The sequence below is a fragment of the Balaenoptera physalus genome, assembly GCF_965194825.1.
Source record: "Balaenoptera physalus genome assembly, chromosome: 11".
NCBI classification, from domain to species: domain Eukaryota; kingdom Metazoa; phylum Chordata; class Mammalia; order Artiodactyla; family Balaenopteridae; genus Balaenoptera; species Balaenoptera physalus.
In genome coordinates this window covers 39,031,532-39,051,630 of record NC_138896.1, presented here as the reverse complement: position 1 = coordinate 39,051,630, position 20,099 = coordinate 39,031,532, and the positions used below count along the sequence as shown (strand labels likewise).

Sequence of the window (20,099 nt, the reverse complement as noted above, 5' to 3'; positions counted from 1 at the left end):
AAATGAAAACTAGTAGAAACTCTAGATTACAAAACACCTAGTTGAACATCTTTCCTTTACAGATGAGAAAACTGACCAGAACGGAAAGGCCAAGTCCATCCTAGAATCCATGGCTCCTGGTGCCCACTCCTGTGCTTGTCTCACACTGACCAAAGGGCCTATTTTATGTCAGTCAGGGTCATGCTAACAGACAGAGGCAAAATCAGGGAAGGTATAATAAATCCAGTGTGCTGGTACATCCAGATAATGGAATATTATTCAGTGACAAAAAGGAATGAGCTTATCAAGTCATGAAAAGACATGGAGGAACCGTAAATGATAGTATAAAGGGAAAAAAGCTAACCTGCGGTGCCCACTCCTGTGCTTGTCTCACACTGACCAAAGGGCCTATTTTACGTCAGTCAGGGTCATGCTAACAGACAGAGGCAAAATCAGGGAACGTATAATAAATCCAGTGTGCTGGTATATCCAGATAATGGAATATTATTCAGTGACAAAAAGGAATGAGCTATCAAGTCATGAAAAGACATGGAGGAACCGTAAATGATATTATAAAGTGAAAAAAAGCTAATCTGAATTATACTGTATGATTCCAACTATGACATTCTGGAAAAGGCAAAACTATAGAGACAATAAAAACATCAGTGGTGGCCAGGGGTTGGCAGGGGGTGCAGACGGATGAAGAGGCAGAGCACAGAGGATTCTTAGGGCAGTGAAACTATGCTGTATGATGCTATAATAGTAGATACATTACAAATTTGTCAAAGTCCATAGAACGTTTGGAGAATTTTAAAACATCTATTCTTTATTAATTCTTAATGTTCTTCACAGAGCATTCCCTTCTTATAACTGTCCTTCTAACTCTGTAGTCTCAATCACTGAAGTGGTAGGCAATCTCATAACTTGCCTTTTTACCTCAGAAAGGGTCCCAATCTTTCCATCAATTAATTGTACTAGATGAAGGATGATCCATCTCTCCAGGCACTTCTGATATTTCAAGATTTATTTTGATTCTCTGAGTATGGTGAAATTTAAAGCACTTTTTCTACGTCTATTAGCAAAACGAGAGAAATTTGGGGGAACAAATGGGGCTCAAGTTTTCATGATATTGTCTCAAGTCAGGTAAGTGCTTTCCCTCCTTTGGTTAAGAAAATTCCTGCACATGAGCTGGTACAAAGAGGGGCCAAGGTTAATCCACCCCCCTTTCATCTTTTTTGCCTTCTTGCCTTCTTAAGCCTGACACTGTACATACTATGTTACATAGCAAGCAGGACCTACTGCCCTCAATTAACCCACTACTAAGAACCACATCATAATAAATCAGATGCCACCTACAAACTAGCTGTATTTTGTATGGTGGCATCTCTATCAATTATTTCCTCTACCAACTCAATCCAAATCAAATTCCTCAACACAAAGCTTTAAAGTATGGCAAGAAAGAAGATTTTCTTCCAATGTTCTTTCATCTTGTGCACACAATACCAAATCATCTTCAATTTAGACAGCCCTCCCCCTTAAAAGACCACAGACATGCCATAACAAAATAATTTAAAAGGTCATGCCATATTAACAACATGGTTTTAACTTTATTATCTTTGGAAGACAAAGGTTTTCAGGAATGTGAGCGTCAAAGAAATCTATGACCCAAAACAGGTTGGGGCTTCCAGTCTGTCCTTTCTCTTTTAAGTTTTCTCCAAAGTTGACTGTAAATACTAAATGTTACTTGAAATGACAGTTTAATATGTTTCTGATTTAGTTCACTCATTTGATGGTCCACAAATATTTATTAAATACTATTGTATACTAAAGAATTTGTTTGATCTTGTTCTGTTTCCCGGGAGGAAGCCTCTCAACTCTTGGGCTTTCTAAGTGATAAATGTGCCTTTTGTTATTCATGGTGGGCCCCTTCGGACCACACTTAAGTTTATACTGATGAGGTGACTCACAGTGGGCCCCTAGACACAGTTTCAAGAGGGGGGCTGGATATGCCATCAAGTTGGACAAGACCAACTGTACAATTAGAGGGTTGAGGCTTTGGGCTGAGTGTTGTCAAAACTGACCCCCCAACCTCTCGGGAAGGGAAGGGGGCTGGAGACTGAGTTCAACCACATGACCAATGATTCAATAAATCATGCCCAAGTAACGAAATCTCAGTAAAAACTTTGGGCATCTAAAGCTTGGGTGAACTTCCCTGGTTGGTGATACACACTGACGTGCCAGGAAACTGATGTGTCCTAAGGACACAGAAGCTTCACCTTTGGTACCCTCTCAGACCTCACTGTATGCGTGTCTTCATTTGGCTGGTCCTGATTTGTAACCTTTATATCAAAACTGTAATATTTTAGCACTTCCCTTAGTTCTGTGAGTCATTCTAGCAAACTACTGAATCTGAAAGGACAATGGAAACTCCCAATTTGTAGCCAGATGGTCAGGAGGTGAAGGTGGCCTGTGGACCCCAGAGCTTGCAGCTGGTGTCTGAAGTGAGGGTAGTCTCGTGGAAAACTATGCCTTTAATCTGTGAAGTCTGTGATAACTCTGGGAAGTTGGCATTAGCAGTGCACTGCACCCACTCAAAATGTCCCAGGCCCTGCACCAGACACTTAGCTATACATTATAGACATGGTTCCTGCCAGTACTTATAATAAGTGGAAGAGAAAAAAGTAAATCCACAATTACAAATTGAAGAGTACACTCCACTTCAGGAAACAATATGTTCCAACATGAGGCTATCTGTGGGAAGTCATTTAATATCCACTAAGTCTGACTGCTTGAGTAGTTGCCTGACAAGGACAAAGCAGCAACTTATGAATCCATGGATGACTGAGCTTCATATCCTGTGAGGTGCAAAGATGGTGAGTGACTGCTAAACTGTACAGAATGAAGCAGTTTCCAGGGTTTTCCCTAATCCGAAAATAGATCAGAGCTGAGAGGGCAAGGGTAAGGGTAACCTCTCATCATCAAAAAGCAACACCCTGTCTGAGCAGTTGTTTTTAGCCACCCTGCAACCCCAATCTGTAGTAGGAAACATTTGGTTCCTTCACCTAACAGGAATTTGGCAGGAAATGAACGGAATGTCAGATGTTTGTAACTAAGCTTTTAAATTCAGACCTCTCCAGACACGGGATTCAGAGTGCCAGTGATGAGTCAGAAAAAAAATCCTTTTCTGTTAATCAGCTGGTCTACTGAAATTAGCAAATTACCACATAACAAGTTTAAGTCAATGGGAAAAACATTACCATGCAGGCTGTGCTCCAAATGTCAGCAGGGGTATTATAGCCAGATCCTATCAGAACTTCCAAGGAGCGATACTGCCTTGTTTGAATATCTTCTGTGAAATGTTTGTGCTGAGTAAATGAAGAAAGAAACAGTATTTAAAAATTCCTTTATTCTAAAAAGTAACAAGTCATGATTGCTTAATAATGGAGATTAAAATAAGTTCAGGGAGCTTTCCCCAAACCAAAGTTCCCATGTGGCTAATTTCTTAAGTATCATTTACATGTTTGTTATTAGCTCCAAACAGCACTTTTCTTTATATGCTGTCTACTCCAAATTATTTCTCTAAACATGAGTCTGAACTTAATACAGATACACAGGTTAGGAAATAACAATCACTTTTTAAGAAATGGAAAACTATTACTCCAAACAAAAATTAAGTTGTTCATTTGTCTAAAATTAATAACTTGCATTTCAACAAATAAATGATACCAATTTAGGTTCAGTTCAAACTCTTCTTGCTGTGTGCTCATTATAGGAAAATAAAAGATGTAAGTTTCAAGTTTTAAGAACCTAATAAACACCACCTATAAAGACTTCTTGCCCTCATTCTCTTTTGCCTCCCTCACTCCTCCAAAAATGTCAAACACGAATCTTGGGGAAACAGAGACCATGTTAAGTATCAAGGGGATGCAATCAGCAAAACGTTTCTTTAACACATGTATGGGAAAGAAAGGGAAAACCTCTATATAAAAGCAACTTAAGAGACACAGCACCCAGTCTGGCATTCATGGATTTTATTTGGATCTTGTTCTAAACAAACAAAATTAGAAGAATGTTTATGAGATAACTGGCAAAACTGACTGAATATTTGATATTAGTGAACTGTCAACCTTTTTAGGTGTAACAATGGTGTCATGGTTACCTTAAAAGAATCATTTTTTAATGGTACAGATGAACCGGGCTGCAGGGCAGAAGTTGAGACACAGATGTAGAGAACAAACATATGGACACCAAGGGGGGAAAACTGCGGTGGGGTGGGAATGGTGGTGTGTTGAATTGGGCGATTGGGATTGACATGTATAAAGTGATGTGTATAAAACTGATGACTGATTAAAAAAAAAAAAAAAAAAGAATCCGCCTGCCAATGCAGGGGACACGGGTTCAAGCCCTGGTCCCGGAAGATCCCACATGCCGCGGATCAACTAAGCCCGTGTGCCACAAGTACTGAGCCTGCGCTCTATAGCCCACAAGCCACAACTACTGAGCCCGCATGCCACAACTACTGAAGCCCGTGCGCCTAGAGCCCGTGCCCCACAACAAGAGAAGCCACCGCAGTGAGAAGCCCGCACACTGCTGCGAAGAGTAGCCCCCACTTGCCACAACTAGAGGAAGCCCACGCGCAGCAACGAAGACCCAACGCAGCCAAAAATAAATAAATACATTTATTAAAAAAAAAAAAAAAAAAAAGAATCATTTTTTAGAAAGCCATATTTACAAATGAAAATAAGATGCCTGGGATATACTTCAAAATGACCTGGAGTGGGTGGCAGGGTGGGGATATAGGTGAAAAACAGGCAATGAGTTGATAATTGCTGGGTGACACTAGTATAATGGCAGGGGAGTTCATTCTACTCTCTACTTTTGTATAGGTTTGAAATTTTCCATAATAAAAAATAATACAGAAAAAAGAAGCTTCAAATGAGTCATACACAGGAAACAAAATTCAGATAATACTACAACATGTAGTGTGAAAGATGATTTTCTAATCCTATTAAAATTAAAAAGAAAAAAAAAACAAGGAACAGCATTTGTGAACAGGAGAAATTAGGCAGAGAAAGCTTCAGGTAGAAAAACCAGCATTGACCAGAGCTCCACAGGGTAGTACTGGACTAAATGTGCAAAAAGAGCAAAAAGTACTTCAGGTGGAGGGAACATCATAAATAAAGGCACAGAAAGACATTTGCTAAAGCCAAACATAGCTGACTGCTAGGTTGAAGAGTTTCGATTTCATCTGGCAGACAAGAGAACACCACTGCACGTTAGTCAACAGGACAGTGTCCTGTAAGAAGACTGATAGGACCTCTGAGAACACCATTCCAGTAATCCTCTGGTTTGTGGCCAGATTTAGGCTTAGTAATGAACATCTGAACAATGGCTGTGGAAATAGGAGAAGGAAGAGTTAAAACCAAGGACATTCACAGAAAGAATGAGCACAATTTAAAAATTCAATTCAAGTGGGAGACAGGAGGAAGAGTCAAAAAGAACTTTGTGGTAGAGGCTGTCGACAAAAACATGGATGGAGAGACTTAGAGAGGGAAGTGGTTTTACAGGAAAACAATGGGTTCAGATACTGAGTTTGAAATGGAAATGTACTACAGGTGATACAGTTAGAAAAATGAACATGCTGTTCAAGGGAGTTGTCTTTACTCATCGTGCCTCACTACTGCTTTACAAATACACTGTAAATGATAAATGAGGTCAAGAATCAGCAAAAGTAAAGAAGGTGGATTGGAAACATACACATCCACTCACTCCTGAAACTCCACTTTTGTAGCGAATCCAATGTTAATTTTTAAAGCATAAACTGACAAAGACAGAGAGGGCAAAGAAGTCAGAGCAATACTATTTAGAAGCTGGAAAGCAGAGAGATCACTGGCAAGTGTCTTAACGGATCCAAGAAAGCTGAATAAGCCACTGGTGAAAGCGGAGAAGCAGTGTGAGGCATTCCACAGGCGTCCTCCCAAGGCTCAGGATTCGGTGGTTATCAGGTATCTCTGGAAGCAGCAGGGAGGGTGGGATTCAACAAAGGAATACTGCTTTAGAGTATCTTTTGAAGAAACAGCTCCAGAACACAGGCCATGATGCAGTATAACAGCCTTCCGCCGGCCTGACAGACACTTAGAGGTTTCCTCTGGAGTGGGTGAAACAGTTTCTGGAGGGTGCTCGGCATGGTTGAGGGGAGAGTACTATTCTGAAAACAGGGAAATTAAGTGACTATATGTAACTGCATATTGAACCCCAGTTTTCTTGCTTAACTCAGTTTCCAAAACACTAGCAGCCAGGCATTCACTCCCCAGGTAAGAGATCTGAGGAAGACTGTAAGTTTTCTGTGGGAAGTATGACCAATCCAAGACCCTGACATCTGAGGATGAAATGAAATAGCTCAGACACATCATTTTATAGTGAATGACAGTCAACAAGACCCACCCAGGCACAAAGCTTCCAAACGGCTTTCTGGCACTCCATTCATATGGTCAGTTTTTTGTTTAATGATCCTGAACAAAGAAGGCAAGAGACACTATGTAAAGATGAAGAGGACTTCCCTGGTGGCACAGTGGTTAAGAATCCACTTGCCAATGCAGGCGACATGGGTTCGATCCCTGGTCCAGGAAGATCCCACATGCCGTGGAGCAACTAAGCCTGTGCGCCACAACTACTGAGCCTGTGCTCTAGAGCCCACGAGCCACAACTACTGAGCCCACATGCCGCAACTACTGAAGCCCATGTGCCTAGAGCCTGTGCTCTGCAACAAGAGAAGCCACCACACCGCAACAAAGAGCAGATCCTGCTCACTGCAACTAGAGAAAGCCCGCATGCAGCAACGAAGACCCAAAGCAGACAAAAAAAAAAAATCAGACACCTGTGAATTACAGGTTGATAAAATGAATATTTAAAAAAAAAAAGAAGAAAATGTCAAAAAAGAAAAAATAATCAATATCCTCGCAGAGATAATCAGGGAACCAAAGAACTCTTGGAAAGTAAGGATATAATAGGAGAAATAAGAAAAAATAAGGCTTAAAAGAACAAGCTGAGAAACCTCCCAGAAAATAAGCAAAAGGAAAAATACTAGAAAATAGGAGAGAAAGGTAAGAAAATGAGAGAACCTGCATAAATCTAACATTTGAATAATGAGATTTCAGAGCTAGAGAATTAAAAAAAAAAGAAAAAAAATCAAGAAAGAATCAAAAACAAAGAACCAGAGTTTCAATATTGAAAGTGCACACTGGGTCCCTTAGCTAATCGATCAAAACAGACCTCATGAGGCACATCGCTGTGAAATGATCCTGCAGACTTTCACAGGGGAAAAGGCTTCATACAAAGGTCCAAGAATCAGAATGACTTTGGTCTTTTAGCAGCAATAAGACGGGAAACTAGAAAACAATGGAGCAATGACAAACATTCTGAGGGAAAACGATTTTCAACCTAGAATTTTACATGCAGCCAACTGAGTGTAAAACCAGAATAAAGACATTATTAGACATACAAGGATGCCCACTCCCTCAATCACACACACCCTTTCTGAGGAAGCTACTAAAAGTTGTATATACTTCAAACAAACAAAATAGGGAGGGTGGGAGGGAGATGCAAGAGGGAGGAGATGTGGGGATATATGTATAGGTATAGCTGATTCACTTTGACATAAAGCAGAAACTAATACACCATTGTAAAGCAATTATACTCTAAATAAAGATGTTAAAACAAACAAAACCAAACAAAAACCGTGATGGAGTAAACCAAGAAAGAAGATCAAAGAGACAGGAAACAGGATATAAAAATAATCTCCAGGACGATTATGAAAGGAAATCCCAAATGGCAGTGATGCAGCAAGCCTACAGGGCAACCCAAGAGATGAACACAGATTAGCAGAGCACAGGTTCCAGGATAGAGCTCTTTAGGAAGAAAAAGTTGAAACAATACCCAAGGTATCCATGTGTATTAAAGTGTAATCATAGCACTGGATCAAAGTGTGGGGTGGAATTAAGTGATAAGTAATACAAAGACAACTAAGCAAATGAAACACAGTGTTAGGCAGAAAAGGAAAAGGAATCATACCACAATATATGCTTAGTTCAGCTGAAGACAGCATTAGAGTCCTAATAATGTAAACATGGAATCATTTAGCCAAAAGTCATATTAAACTGACAAGATAGGGGATGGGTGTAGTGGTAGATAAGTCCTACTTTCCAGGAGGCAGAAATACCTAAAACTGAAAAAAAGAATTGGAAGCAATATACCCAAGTTATTTATTAGCAATGCGAAGGTAAATACCCTCACGTGGGGAGTGACAAATTGGCAAAGGGAGGGGGGACAGATTTTTGAATCAAAATCTATTTAAGTGTCCCTAAACTATATATGCATGTGCATAACTGATGAGCAAAAGTATAATATTTTTAAAAATCAAGCTCTTTGAAAATCATGTAAAATTCCATTACCAAATAGCACACGCTGCTGTGCTTAAGAGACCAACAAGATGTGAGATTAGACCAGGATCCAGCAGGACAAGGCACCCATGTCCAGTTCACCACTGTCTTAGTGCCCAGGTCAGAATATGTGTCCATATATTTGCTTAATGAATAAATGGATGAGAAGAATGTAAAGTCATTTTAGCATAGAGACACATTAAAAAATGTATATAATAGTTGAAGAGAGAGAGAGATTGATTCTGTTGTAGTAAAAATGACAGGAAAGACTGCACCCAAATAAAGCAGAGTATGCCAAATGCATAACGCAGGCATGAAGCAAGGTGTTCCAAACACAAAGGCAAAGGAGCTTGAAACATGATGTGAGCAGAAAACTGACAAACATCTGAAGTTTATACCATGTGATATTTGTTAGAGTCAATATTTTCCTCTATAATTGTTTTACTTAAATATTTAATGAGTACCTCCTATGTATCAGGCACTGTTCTAAGTCCCATAGATACAGCAGTGAATGAAAAAAATCTCTGCTGTGATGGGACATACATTATAGCGAGAGGGATATTAAACAAACAAATATCTAGTATCAGATTGGGTTAAGTGCTGTGGAGAAAAAAAAATTGAGGGAGGAGAGGAAGAAAAAGAAAATGGGTATAAAGAGTGGTGGTTTGCTAATTACTGTATATTAGGTGTTCAGTGGAAGATCTCCCTGGTTAAGATCACACCTCAATAGGAACTTGAAGAAAATGAAGGAGTGAATTATACATATTATCTTGGGAAGAGAATTCCAGGCAGAAGAAATAATAAGTGTTTTTTGCTTGGTGGTGTGTGGGCCATGGTAGGGACTCTGGCACTCATTCTGAAGGAAGCCACCACAAGGTTTTAAGAATATCTGACGTGACTTGCATTTAAAAGGATCACTCTGATGGCTATGTTGAGAACAGTCAGTAAGAGGGAAGGACAACAGAAGAGAGAAGTGAGGAGGCTAATGTAGTCATCCAGGTGAAAATATATGGTGGCCTGGACTGTCTGGTGGCATGGTGAAATAATTCTAATTCCTTGAAAAGCTTTTCTACATTTCTATCAGTCAGTGCTAAGCGCTGACTTCATTTTTTCCACAAAGTTATCACGATATTCTAGAATCGATATTGAAAGTGAGATCCTTCTAGGTTATGAACCACTAGATATAGGATGTCATGTGGAATAGGGAATTTGAAGTACAAAAGTAAACCTAAGACCTATTAAAGTGGATTTTGCCTCAATAGTCTCCAACATCCCTGTTTACAAAGCATATAGCTCTTTGAATAGTATCATTTATGTGCAAATCATTCTATTGTAGATTTTTTAAAGATATTCATTAAAAATAACACAAAAAGCATTCTTAATACTGGTAAACAACAGTATTAATATGACACTATACGTCAAAAACCTCCTTTAAAAAAAGTACCCAGGGCTTCCCTGGTGGCGCAGTGGTTGAGAATCTGCCTGCCAATGCAGGGAACACGGGTTCGAGCCCTGGTCTGGGAAGATCCCACATGCCGCGGAGCGACTAGGCCCGTGAGCCACAATTGCTGAGCCTGCGCGTCTGGAGCCTGTGCTCTGTGACAAGAGAGGCCGCGATAGTGAGAGGCCCGCGCGCCGTGATGAAGAGTGGCCCCCACTTGCCACAACTAGAGAAAGCCCTCGCACAGAAACGAAGACCCAACACGGTCATAAATAAATAAAATAAAAATTAAAAAAAAAAAAAAAAAAAAAAAAAGTACCCAACTTCTGACTTAGTAATTTCATGTCTAGGACATGTCCTCAGGTCAACTTCAAAAGACTCATGAGCAAAGATGTTCATCACAAAGAACTGTCAAGAGTATGTAAAGGTTATAGTATACTGGCAAATACCACATAACCAACTGAATTTTATGTAAATTTCTGGTTGACAAAAGTGTTCGAAATATATTAAATGAATTAAAAGGTTACAATTAATAAGTCAGATGCTGATTTTAAAAATAGGGGGAAAGTATGAACGTGGGCATTGAGAGTATGAAAGTCAATGAGGATATAGATAAAACAAAACCGGCCAGGAGTTGACATTACTGAATCTGGGTGACAGGTACCTGGAATAGGGGCAGGATCATACCATTCTCTCTACTCGTGTAAATGGTTAAAAGAAAAAGTAAAAAAAAAGTTCACTAAAATGTTAACTGGCAATTTGGGTATAGAACTGCAGATGTTTTCTTCTTTTAGCACAACTAAGTCCAAGTTCTCATTTATCCCCAGTCACTTCAAAAGACTGAGACAAGTTTAACTTACCACCCAACAGGCATTTCCAAGATCAGCAATCTTCACTTGGAGCTTTTCTGCATTTTTTGGCTCAAGGGGATTAACAAGAAAATTTCCAGCAGTGGATTTTCCTATAGACAACAGGTATCATCAATAAGACTGTTCAATGAACACAGAAATATCCAAAGGTTAATAAAACTCTATGAAGTAATTCACCCAGGCCCCCAACTGGCAACCTACAATAAATTTTCTATAATAAACCAAGTAAAGCAACACCCTGACTTCCCAGAATTAAAACCTCTGCCTTCACAGCAACAAGTAAAATGCTGTATACTCACTGTTTAACCAATAAAAATCAAATTGAGCTACACATTTACACATTGAAGGTAACTTGGACACCTGCTGTAAAGCTATATTTATAACAACAATGGTACTTTTAGTTTAGAAATTCATGAAAAATTTTTTTCTATGTGGTGAATTTTAAAAAATTGTATAGCTGATTTACAACATACTAGTTTCAGGTATAAAACATAGCAACTCAGCATTTTTATAGATTATATTCCATTTAAAGTCACCACAAAGTAATGCTATATTTCCCTGTGCTGTACAATATATCCCTGTAGCCTATCTATTTTATTATATATGGTAGCTTGTTCCTCTCAATCCCCTCCTCCCTCTCCACACTGGTAACCACCTATCGTTCTCTATACCTGTGAGTCTGTTTCTGTTTTGCTGAATTCATCTGTTTTATTTTTTAGGTTCCACAGATAAGTGATAACATACATTATTTGTCTTTGTCTGTCTGACTTATTAGAAATTCATGAATATGTTATGCAGGGAAGGAGTACTGGGGAAGTACCTTTGTTGTCTAGTGGTCCATTATGTTCTTGCTCTTGCTCATCTTCACAGGGTATCTCTGCTCGAATGCTTTCTTGAAGTTGGCTAATGTCCTGTTCACTGAATGACCGGTCTACATTTGATGAAGACTGGCACATCATGGTATCTGACACCTCAGAGGTTACAGGTGTACAGGAGTCTGTTTCTTGAGATGTGCTGCTGTCTCCATTTTGGGAACTTAGAAAACTAGGTTCCTGCTTCAAATTTTGGACATCACAGTCATTAGCATTATGTAGATCCTCTTTAAGCCTCAATGTTTCTTTATTATTGTTCTCAGTATAATTAACGACTTCAATTACTCCATTGCAATTTATTTCTGCTGCACCACCCTCTACACCATGTTCTGTAAATGTTTGATCCTGGTGAATGGTACTTGACTCTTCTAAGGAACAAAGACAAAAAGGATGTACGTGTATGCATACGCATGAAAGAACAAAAAAAATCTCTCCACAAGATTAAAACGTTTTCTAGAACTTATACAGGGTGACATAAAAACATAACTGCACATCTAAAATCTATTTATGAAAGGACAAAGATCTTCTTATTCTTACCCAATAGCTAAATGAGGTCTACGTTGCATTTCCTGAGAAAAGTTAGAAATTACATTTGAATATTACCTACCTAACATTTATGACAAATTCTGTATTCTTACTGTATAACGACACCCCCAGAGATGTTGTATATGCATGAAACCACTATATTATAAAACAATGATAAATTAATGTTAAAGTTTGCTATAAAGTAATTTTTGTGATGCTCTATTTATACCAAGTTTTTCTTGGGTCATTTTATTAGGTGGGTTCTCTTTCAAGGGTCTTTCAACAGGACTCTCTGATTCTTCTTGCTTGTTTGGTCTTTTTTGCCCAGGGCCCGACTCTTTTTCCATTTCCTCAATTTCCTGCATTCGCTTCTCTAGTAATTCTGCCTGGCGCTTCTGCTTCTTCTTCAATTTCTTCTTCTTATTCTTTGACATTTTGTCAGCCTGGGCGGAGATTACAAACAGATAAAGCCTTCAGGTGGCTAATCCATTATCCCCAGTTGGAGATAACTGTTCATTTTAATTACTTCTTAATTAAATGCCACTCTTGTCCTAACATAGCACTTAAGCTTTTCATTAATTTAAAAAATGCAGATACTCTTAAGAAACCAAATTAAAACAAAATTAACAACAAATCTTGGTCCTCTGAACAGTCTGTGGGGCTGGTCCACTCTCATGCTCAAATTTATGGAAACGTCACCAGTACAAACTTGCTGAAGATGCACAGGAATTTATTGGAGAAAATTACAGAAGCGCAGGAATATTTTTTTTCTCTGGTTTCCAAACTATAAATAAACTGTGATCCATAACAGAAGAATCCCTGCCCATTGCCCACAGATCAGAATTAAATATAGAAACACCTTATACTTACTGGTTTAGGCTGGGGTGCAGTACTGACTGAAAAGAAAAGAAAACCAAGTAAGAATCCTGGCATTCAGCAGGAAATATAAACCAAGACACCCTACCAGAATGAAAAGTCTTTCTTGTACAGTTTATATTGTAGAGAGAACTACTGTTTTTAAGCAATTTTGGTAGAAGCAACATTATTTTTTTTAAAAGAACAAACAATGCATACAAAAGTCAACAAACTTAAAATAAATTTAAATAAATTCTTCTCCAGGTAGCATCAATATATGCAAAGAACCAAGTCTTCCTTTCTGATTTACATCATTAATGTTGCTAAAAACTCATTCCCATGTACTGCTTAAAACAGAAAAGGACAGGCAACAACCCTCTCATCCCCACCCAGGACTAATTCTTCCCTGTGACACTTGTCAGTTTTAAAAGGAGAGTGGCATCAAAAGCTACAGTAATTTATTACATAGCATGTTATGGATATTAGTTTAGCTTAGGTGGGAGGTAGGATCTTCAGTCTTCCTTAAAAAAAAAAAAAAAAAATTTTTTTAATTGTGGTAAGAAACTTGTAATATAAAATTTCCCTCTTAACCATCCTTAAGCATACAGTTCAGTAGTGTTAATTTCACATAGTTGTGTAACATTTCTAGAACTTTTTCATTGTGCAAAAATGAAATTCTATGCCCAATGAACAATTGCCCCTTGCTCCCTTTGTAGGTCTTCTTTTTCAAAGGAAGTCTCTGGATAATTGATATTTCAACCTGAGGATCAAGAGAGTTCCTCAAATATAATTGAACTACTAAAATTAAAATCTGTACCACAAATGGAAAAAAGTCATCATAATCATAGTAGCCACCATTTATTTAACGCATAGTACTGTGTGGCATATACTAACTGCTTTAACATGAAATTTAATCCCAGTAACTCCTGCCTGAGAAAAAAGAAGTCAAGTCATGTGCCCAAGGTCATTCAATGAAAGAACCAAGGATTCAAAATAGGTATGTCCACTCCAGTGCTTAAACCCAAGCTCTTACTAGCAATGTTATCTTGCCCCTGCACAGGGATCACTGATTCACATAGGTGAGCATGTATGAACATCAAAAAAGACCATCAAATCACAAGAGAAAACATTTTAACAACAACATGAATCAGCTTTTATAATACACAACATATCTGGACCTAAAAGGCACAGTCTTCTTCCCCTATGGGAATAATACTGAGTATAAAAAGTCTTTTGAAGGCTGGAACTATTTCTTATGTAAGTACTTATTATATCTTACTGTTAAATGAATTAGTGGTGCTTTACTTTTACTTAACTGTCAGGTAATGGAATAAAAACAAGAAGTTCTCTTAACTTCTAATGAAAGTGAAGTCCCCAAAGAAAATATACCTGCAGATCCAGAAGGTGGAGGAGCTCCAGATCGCTGCCATTCTGTTGCTTCTGCAGCCAGCTTCCGGATGTACTGTTCATTCACTGACAACAAGATGTTTTCTGGTTTAATGTCAGTGTGGATGATACGGCACTTGGTGTGTAAATAATCCAGACCCTGTAACACCTGAATGGGAATAGAGCAGTAGACTTGCAAACACAAAATACAAGTCTTTCTGGAGAGGGAAAAAATCACAATACAACATTTTGAAAAAATAAAAAATAAAAATGATATGGCGTTTTCTATAGAGAAAGCATTTTTTTTAAAGCACAACAAACTTCCCCAGAAAGATTAACTGTAAACTATGAACAAAGGCAAGAGTTTATTTACAATAAAAAGTTCTTCCAAGTTTTACAAAGCTAATTCTATTTGGAGATATTTATTGATACATTACAGAGACGAAGAATAAACGGTTGACATTGTCCTTTAACTACTGAAATGTAGGTCATGAAAGAGATTTAGGTATCTTTAAATTCAAATATCCTTGTTGATGAAGAACTGAGGTCTCTTGCTTCCCAGTTTGGAGCTCTGTCCAACAAAACACATTATCTAAACAAACTGTTAGCCCTCTGAGGTATTACCACTTTCCTGATGACAAACTTCTTCACTATATATTGAAAGCTGTTTAGAATATGAGAAAATGCTCATGAATAATGTTATATAAAGAGACGGTAAATTTGACAATTTTCTATTAATATATAATCAATTTTTGCAACCAGAACTTCTGGATAAGGGCTCCAAATTTCTAAAATCAGGCATTACACTCAGCTCCCCACCTAATAATTATTACAGACGATTAACCTGGGGGAAAATGGTTACACTAAAACATTTAAAAACAGAATAAACACAATAAACCCTAGGGGCTGAATAAATAATTTCAGCAATTAAAAAAACCTAGTTTTAAAAATAAAAATGCTATTGGAAATAGGAAACTCCTGACACTTTAAGAATCTAAAAAAATTACCACATACAAACTATTATGTATAAAATAAATAAGCTACAAGGATATACTGTACAACACAAGGAATATAGCCAATATTTTATAATAACTATAAATGGAGTATAACCTTAAAAAAAAACCCCACCACACAGAAAATATTAAGATACATACTTGTTGAATAATTTTTTTGACACACGGCAGAGGAAGCCCTTGATAATTGGACTTGATGATCCACTTGAGCAGATGATGCCCCAAAACTTCAAACACCATGCAGATATCTAGGAGTTTGTTAAGGAGGAAAAGGGAGACAGAAGAGAACAAAGGGGGCAAGACAAGCTGTGTTCCACCTCAATGAAATTATTATTGTATTCTTTCAGTATAAAGAGTTATAGAGCTTGACTAAAAAAGAAAATCTAGCTGTCAATATTCTGAAATTCTAAAGGTTAATTAATGCTTTAGTCACAGAAAATACCCCAAATATGGAAAACTCTGGGGTGCTGGTTTATTAATAAAACTATGCACATTAAAACACTCAGTGATAAAAATAAAAGTGAAACATATATATAAAATTAGTAAAAGCACTAGGCTTAAGGTGTTGATTAGTCTCTTCCCTGATGTCAAAACTAATGTCCAGGGTAACAACGCCTACTCTCATAGTATCAAAGCAAGGAAAAATAAATTTGGCTTTAGCGAAAGAAGACAATGTACCAAAACGAGCTAAAAAATGTAAATGTCAACATTTAAAAAAAATAGGAAACTGACTTGCTTTATGCTCTTTACTTTACAAAACTAATCTTGATTCTACTGCCACCATGTGTTCTCTTATGTATGAACACCCTAATCACGCCTCATAACAGGAATACTCTTTGGGCCTAGTAGTGCCAGGGCTACGGCACTGCAGGGATTTTAGTCAGAAGATGTTGGTATTTTCGACCTCTAGAAGCTTCCACATAAATTGGAAAGTCAAGACATACATATGTAATAATGATCTAGCACTCAGACTTTTGTTTTAAATAAGATTCTCTGCTAAAGGAAAACCTGGACTCCTTAAAGAAATGGCCAATTCCAGGGAAAACCTGGAATACCTTGCTGTGCCAACAGTAAGGGAACATGTCAGGAGGAAACAGGAACCAGCTTGAAGAAGCCACTGGCTGGTTAAGAATCCGCCTGCCAATGCAGGGGACATGGGTTCGAGCCCTGGTCCGGGAAGATCCCACATGCCGCAGAGCAGCTGGGCCCGTGCACCACAACTACTGAGCCTGTGCTCTAGAGCCCACAAGCCACAACTACGGAAGCCCACGTGACACAACTACTGAAGCCTGTGCGCCTAGAGCCCGTGCTCTACAACAAGAGAAGCCACCGCAATGAGGAGCCAGCGCACCTCAACAAAGAGTAGCCCCCGCTTGCCGCAACTAGAGAAAGCCTGCGCGCAGCAACGAAGACCCAACGCAACCAATAAATAAATAAATAAGTAAATAAAATAAATCTATTTAAAAAAAAAAGAAGCCACTGGCCAAAGTTGAGAACATTTTAAAGAGTGAAGTTATGAATTAGCTTATAAATGAAAAACAGAATGAATCCAAACGGGATACTAAAATAAGTGTGTGTTCGGGGGAGGAAAATGTCTTCTTCAGAGAAAAAGTCAACTAATACATACATAGAGTATGACAGAAATAAAAAATTACCATTTTACCATCACTATAGTAATAACTGAACTGATTCAGATAAGAATCAATGAATACTAAAACTACTAAGTGAAGACTGCTAGGGGAAAAAGAATTCTCACAGTGTCACACTATCACCCCATAGGTTGCTTATTAATTATAAAAGGAAAAAGATACTTTTAAACAGGGAAATCAAGCAGACACTGCCTTAACCATGTAATCAAACATATCATCACCAATGATAAGCACAAATTCACATTATGTGCCCTCTGATGTAATAATACACTGAGAAAAATAAAACATCATCCATGTAGCATACTTGACAAAAATGATTAATGAACTTAATCATGAGGAAATAATCAGACAAATCCAAATTAAGGAACAATACAACTGGCCTGGATTCTCTGGCCGGTGGGGCGGGGGGGGGGAGTGAATGCCATGAAAGGAACCGTTCTTAATTAAAGAAGATTAAAAAAGGGACATGACTACCTCAGAAAATACAAATCAAAATTACAGGATGATACTATTTCAAACTCAAAAGAATAACTAAAATAAAAAGACTAACATGACCAAATGTAGATGAGCATATGGAACAATTAGAACTCCCATATTATGCTAACAGAAGTATAAAATGGTACAACCACTTTGGAAAACTGGTTGGTAATTTCTTAGAGTTAAACATACATCTAGGAACTTCTGCTTCAGTCAAGATGGAGTAACAGGGACTGGCTTAACCCTCTTGCTTTAAGCGACAACAAAAAAATCAGACAAAATACATAAAACAACAGATTTAAAGACCCTGGACATCAGGCAAAGAAGGCAGTGATCCCTGAGAGATCACTGTCTTCTTACTGTCTTGAGACTCTCCAAGCAAACCCCTTGAGTTAAACAGACGGAGCTGAGAGTCCTGGGAGATCAAGGCAGCAGCTATGGTTCACAGAACAATACTAGCGAGGAGAGAGCTGCAGAGAAAGAGAACCCTGGAGATGTGCAAAGGGATCCCCCTCAAGTATTCAGTAGAGTAGTAATCAGCATAGGTATATGAGGAAGCTACTAGAGGGGAAAAAAATCATCTGAAAGGATTAGAGGGAATAGTGCCCAGCATTCTCACAGGGCTCCAACAGTATCTGGTCTCATGAAAAGGACTAGAAAAATTCAGTTATAGTCATAGGCCAGAAATAAATCCACACATATATGGTCAATTAATTTACAACAAAGGAGCCAAGAACTTACAATGGGGACAGTAATTTCAATAAATCATGGGGCGAAAACTGAACAGCTACATGCAAAAGAATGAAACTGGACCATTATCTTACACTAGACCCCAAAATCAACTCAAAATGGATTAACGACTTGAACATAAGACCTGACACCATAAAACTCCTAGAAGAAAACACAGGTGGTAAGCTCCTTGACATTGGTCTTGGCGATGATATTTTGGATCTGACACCAAAAACAAAGTCAACAAAAGCAAAAATGAACAAGTGGACTACATCAAACTAAAAATCTTCTGCAGAGCAAAGGAAACAAAATGAAAATGAAAAGGCAACCTATGGTATGGGAAAAAATATTTGCAAATCAAAGATCTGATAAGGGGTTAATATCAAAAATATATAAAGAACTCATATAACTCAATAGGGGGGAAAAAAACCCAATCTGATTAAAAAATGAACAAAGAATCTGAACGCGTATTTTTCCAGAGAAGACATACAGATGGCCAACAGGTACATGAAAAGGTGTTCAACATCACTAATCATCAAGGAAATGCAAATCAAAACCACAATGATATACCACCTCACAGCTGTTAGAATGGCTATTATAAAAAAGACAAGCGATAACAAGTGTTGGTGAGTATGTGGAGAAAAAGGAGCCCTTGTGCACTGTTGGTGGGAATGTAAACTGGTACAGCCACTATGGAAAACAGTACGGAGGTTCCTCAAAAAAACTAAAAAGAGAACTACCATACATTCCAGCAATTCCACTTTTGGGTATTTATCTGAAGAAAACAAAATCACTAACTTAAAAAGATGTGCACCCCCATGTTCACTGCAGCATTATTTACAATAACCAAGACATGGAAGCAACCCTAGTGTCCACTGATGGATGAATGGATAAAGAAAATATGGTCTACATACACAATGGAATATTATTTAGCCATAAGAAGAAGGAAATCTTACCATTTGTGATAACATGGATGGACCTTGAGGGTGTTATGCTAAGTGAAATAAAACAGAGAAAGACAAATACTGTATCATCTTACTTATATGTGGAATCTAAAAACAAAACAAAACAACAAACTCATAGATACAGAAAACAGACTAGTGGTTGCCAAAGGTGGGGGGTGGGGGAAATGGGTGACGGTGGTCAGAAGGTGCAAACTTCCAGTTATAAGATGAGTAAGTCTGGGACTTCCCTGGGGGCACAGTGGTTAAGAACCCGCCTGCCAATGCAGGGGACACGGGTTCGAGGCCTGGTCCAGGAAGATCCCACATGCTGTGGAGCAACTAAGCCCGTGCACCACAACTACTGAGCCTGTGCTCTGGAGCCCGTGAGCCACAACTACTGAGCCCCACGTGCCTAGAGCCCGTGCTCTCCAATAAGAGAAGCCACCGCAAGGAGAAGCCCGCGCACCACAACGAAGAGTAGCCCCACCTCGCCACAACTAGAGAAAACCCACATGCAGCAACAAAGACCCAATGCAGCCAAAAATAAATAGATAAATGAATTTATTAAAAAAAAAAAAAGATGAGTAAGTCCTGGGTGTGTAATGTACAGCATGGTGACTATTGTTAATAATACTATATTGTGTATTTGAGAGTTGCTAAGACAGTAAATCTTAAAGTTCTCATCACAAGAAAAAAACTGTAAGTATGTGTGGTGATGGATGTTAACTAAACTTACTATGGTACTCATTTTGCAATGTATACATCTATCAAATCATTATGTTGTACACCCAAAACTAATACAATGTTATATGTCAATTATATCTCAATTAAGAAAAAAAACTAGAAAAATTCATAGTCATGGGGCATTGGATAGATTATTCAGAAGACCTTGCCTCAGTAGAAGGAATGATTAGCCCTAGAC

The 20,099-nt window shown here is 38.2% G+C and overlaps 1 protein-coding gene across 5 annotated transcripts in view; it reads right to left on the bottom strand.

The window, feature by feature from the left end:
* SRPK1 (SRSF protein kinase 1) overlaps nucleotides 1-20,099 on the bottom strand; it is a 92,037-nt gene that overhangs the window by 10,159 nt on the left and 61,779 nt on the right. For 4 of the 5 annotated variants that reach the window (XM_082412584.1, XM_082412583.1, XM_082412585.1 and 1 more), the window contains exons 7-13: nucleotides 15,520-15,626; nucleotides 14,369-14,534; nucleotides 12,995-13,020; nucleotides 12,354-12,567; nucleotides 11,548-11,967; nucleotides 10,719-10,819; nucleotides 3,237-3,344 (exon numbers count right to left, since the gene is read on the bottom strand). In XM_082412584.1, coding sequence (XP_082268710.1) covers nucleotides 3,237-3,344; nucleotides 10,719-10,819; nucleotides 11,548-11,967; nucleotides 12,354-12,567; nucleotides 12,995-13,020; nucleotides 14,369-14,534; nucleotides 15,520-15,626 — 1,142 coding nt within the window. Of the gene's footprint in view, nucleotides 1-3,236; nucleotides 3,345-3,365; nucleotides 5,372-10,718; nucleotides 10,820-11,547; nucleotides 11,968-12,353; nucleotides 12,568-12,994; nucleotides 13,021-14,368; nucleotides 14,535-15,519; nucleotides 15,627-20,099 lie in introns of those variants that run through there. The other variant, XM_082412587.1, reaches the window with a different exon arrangement.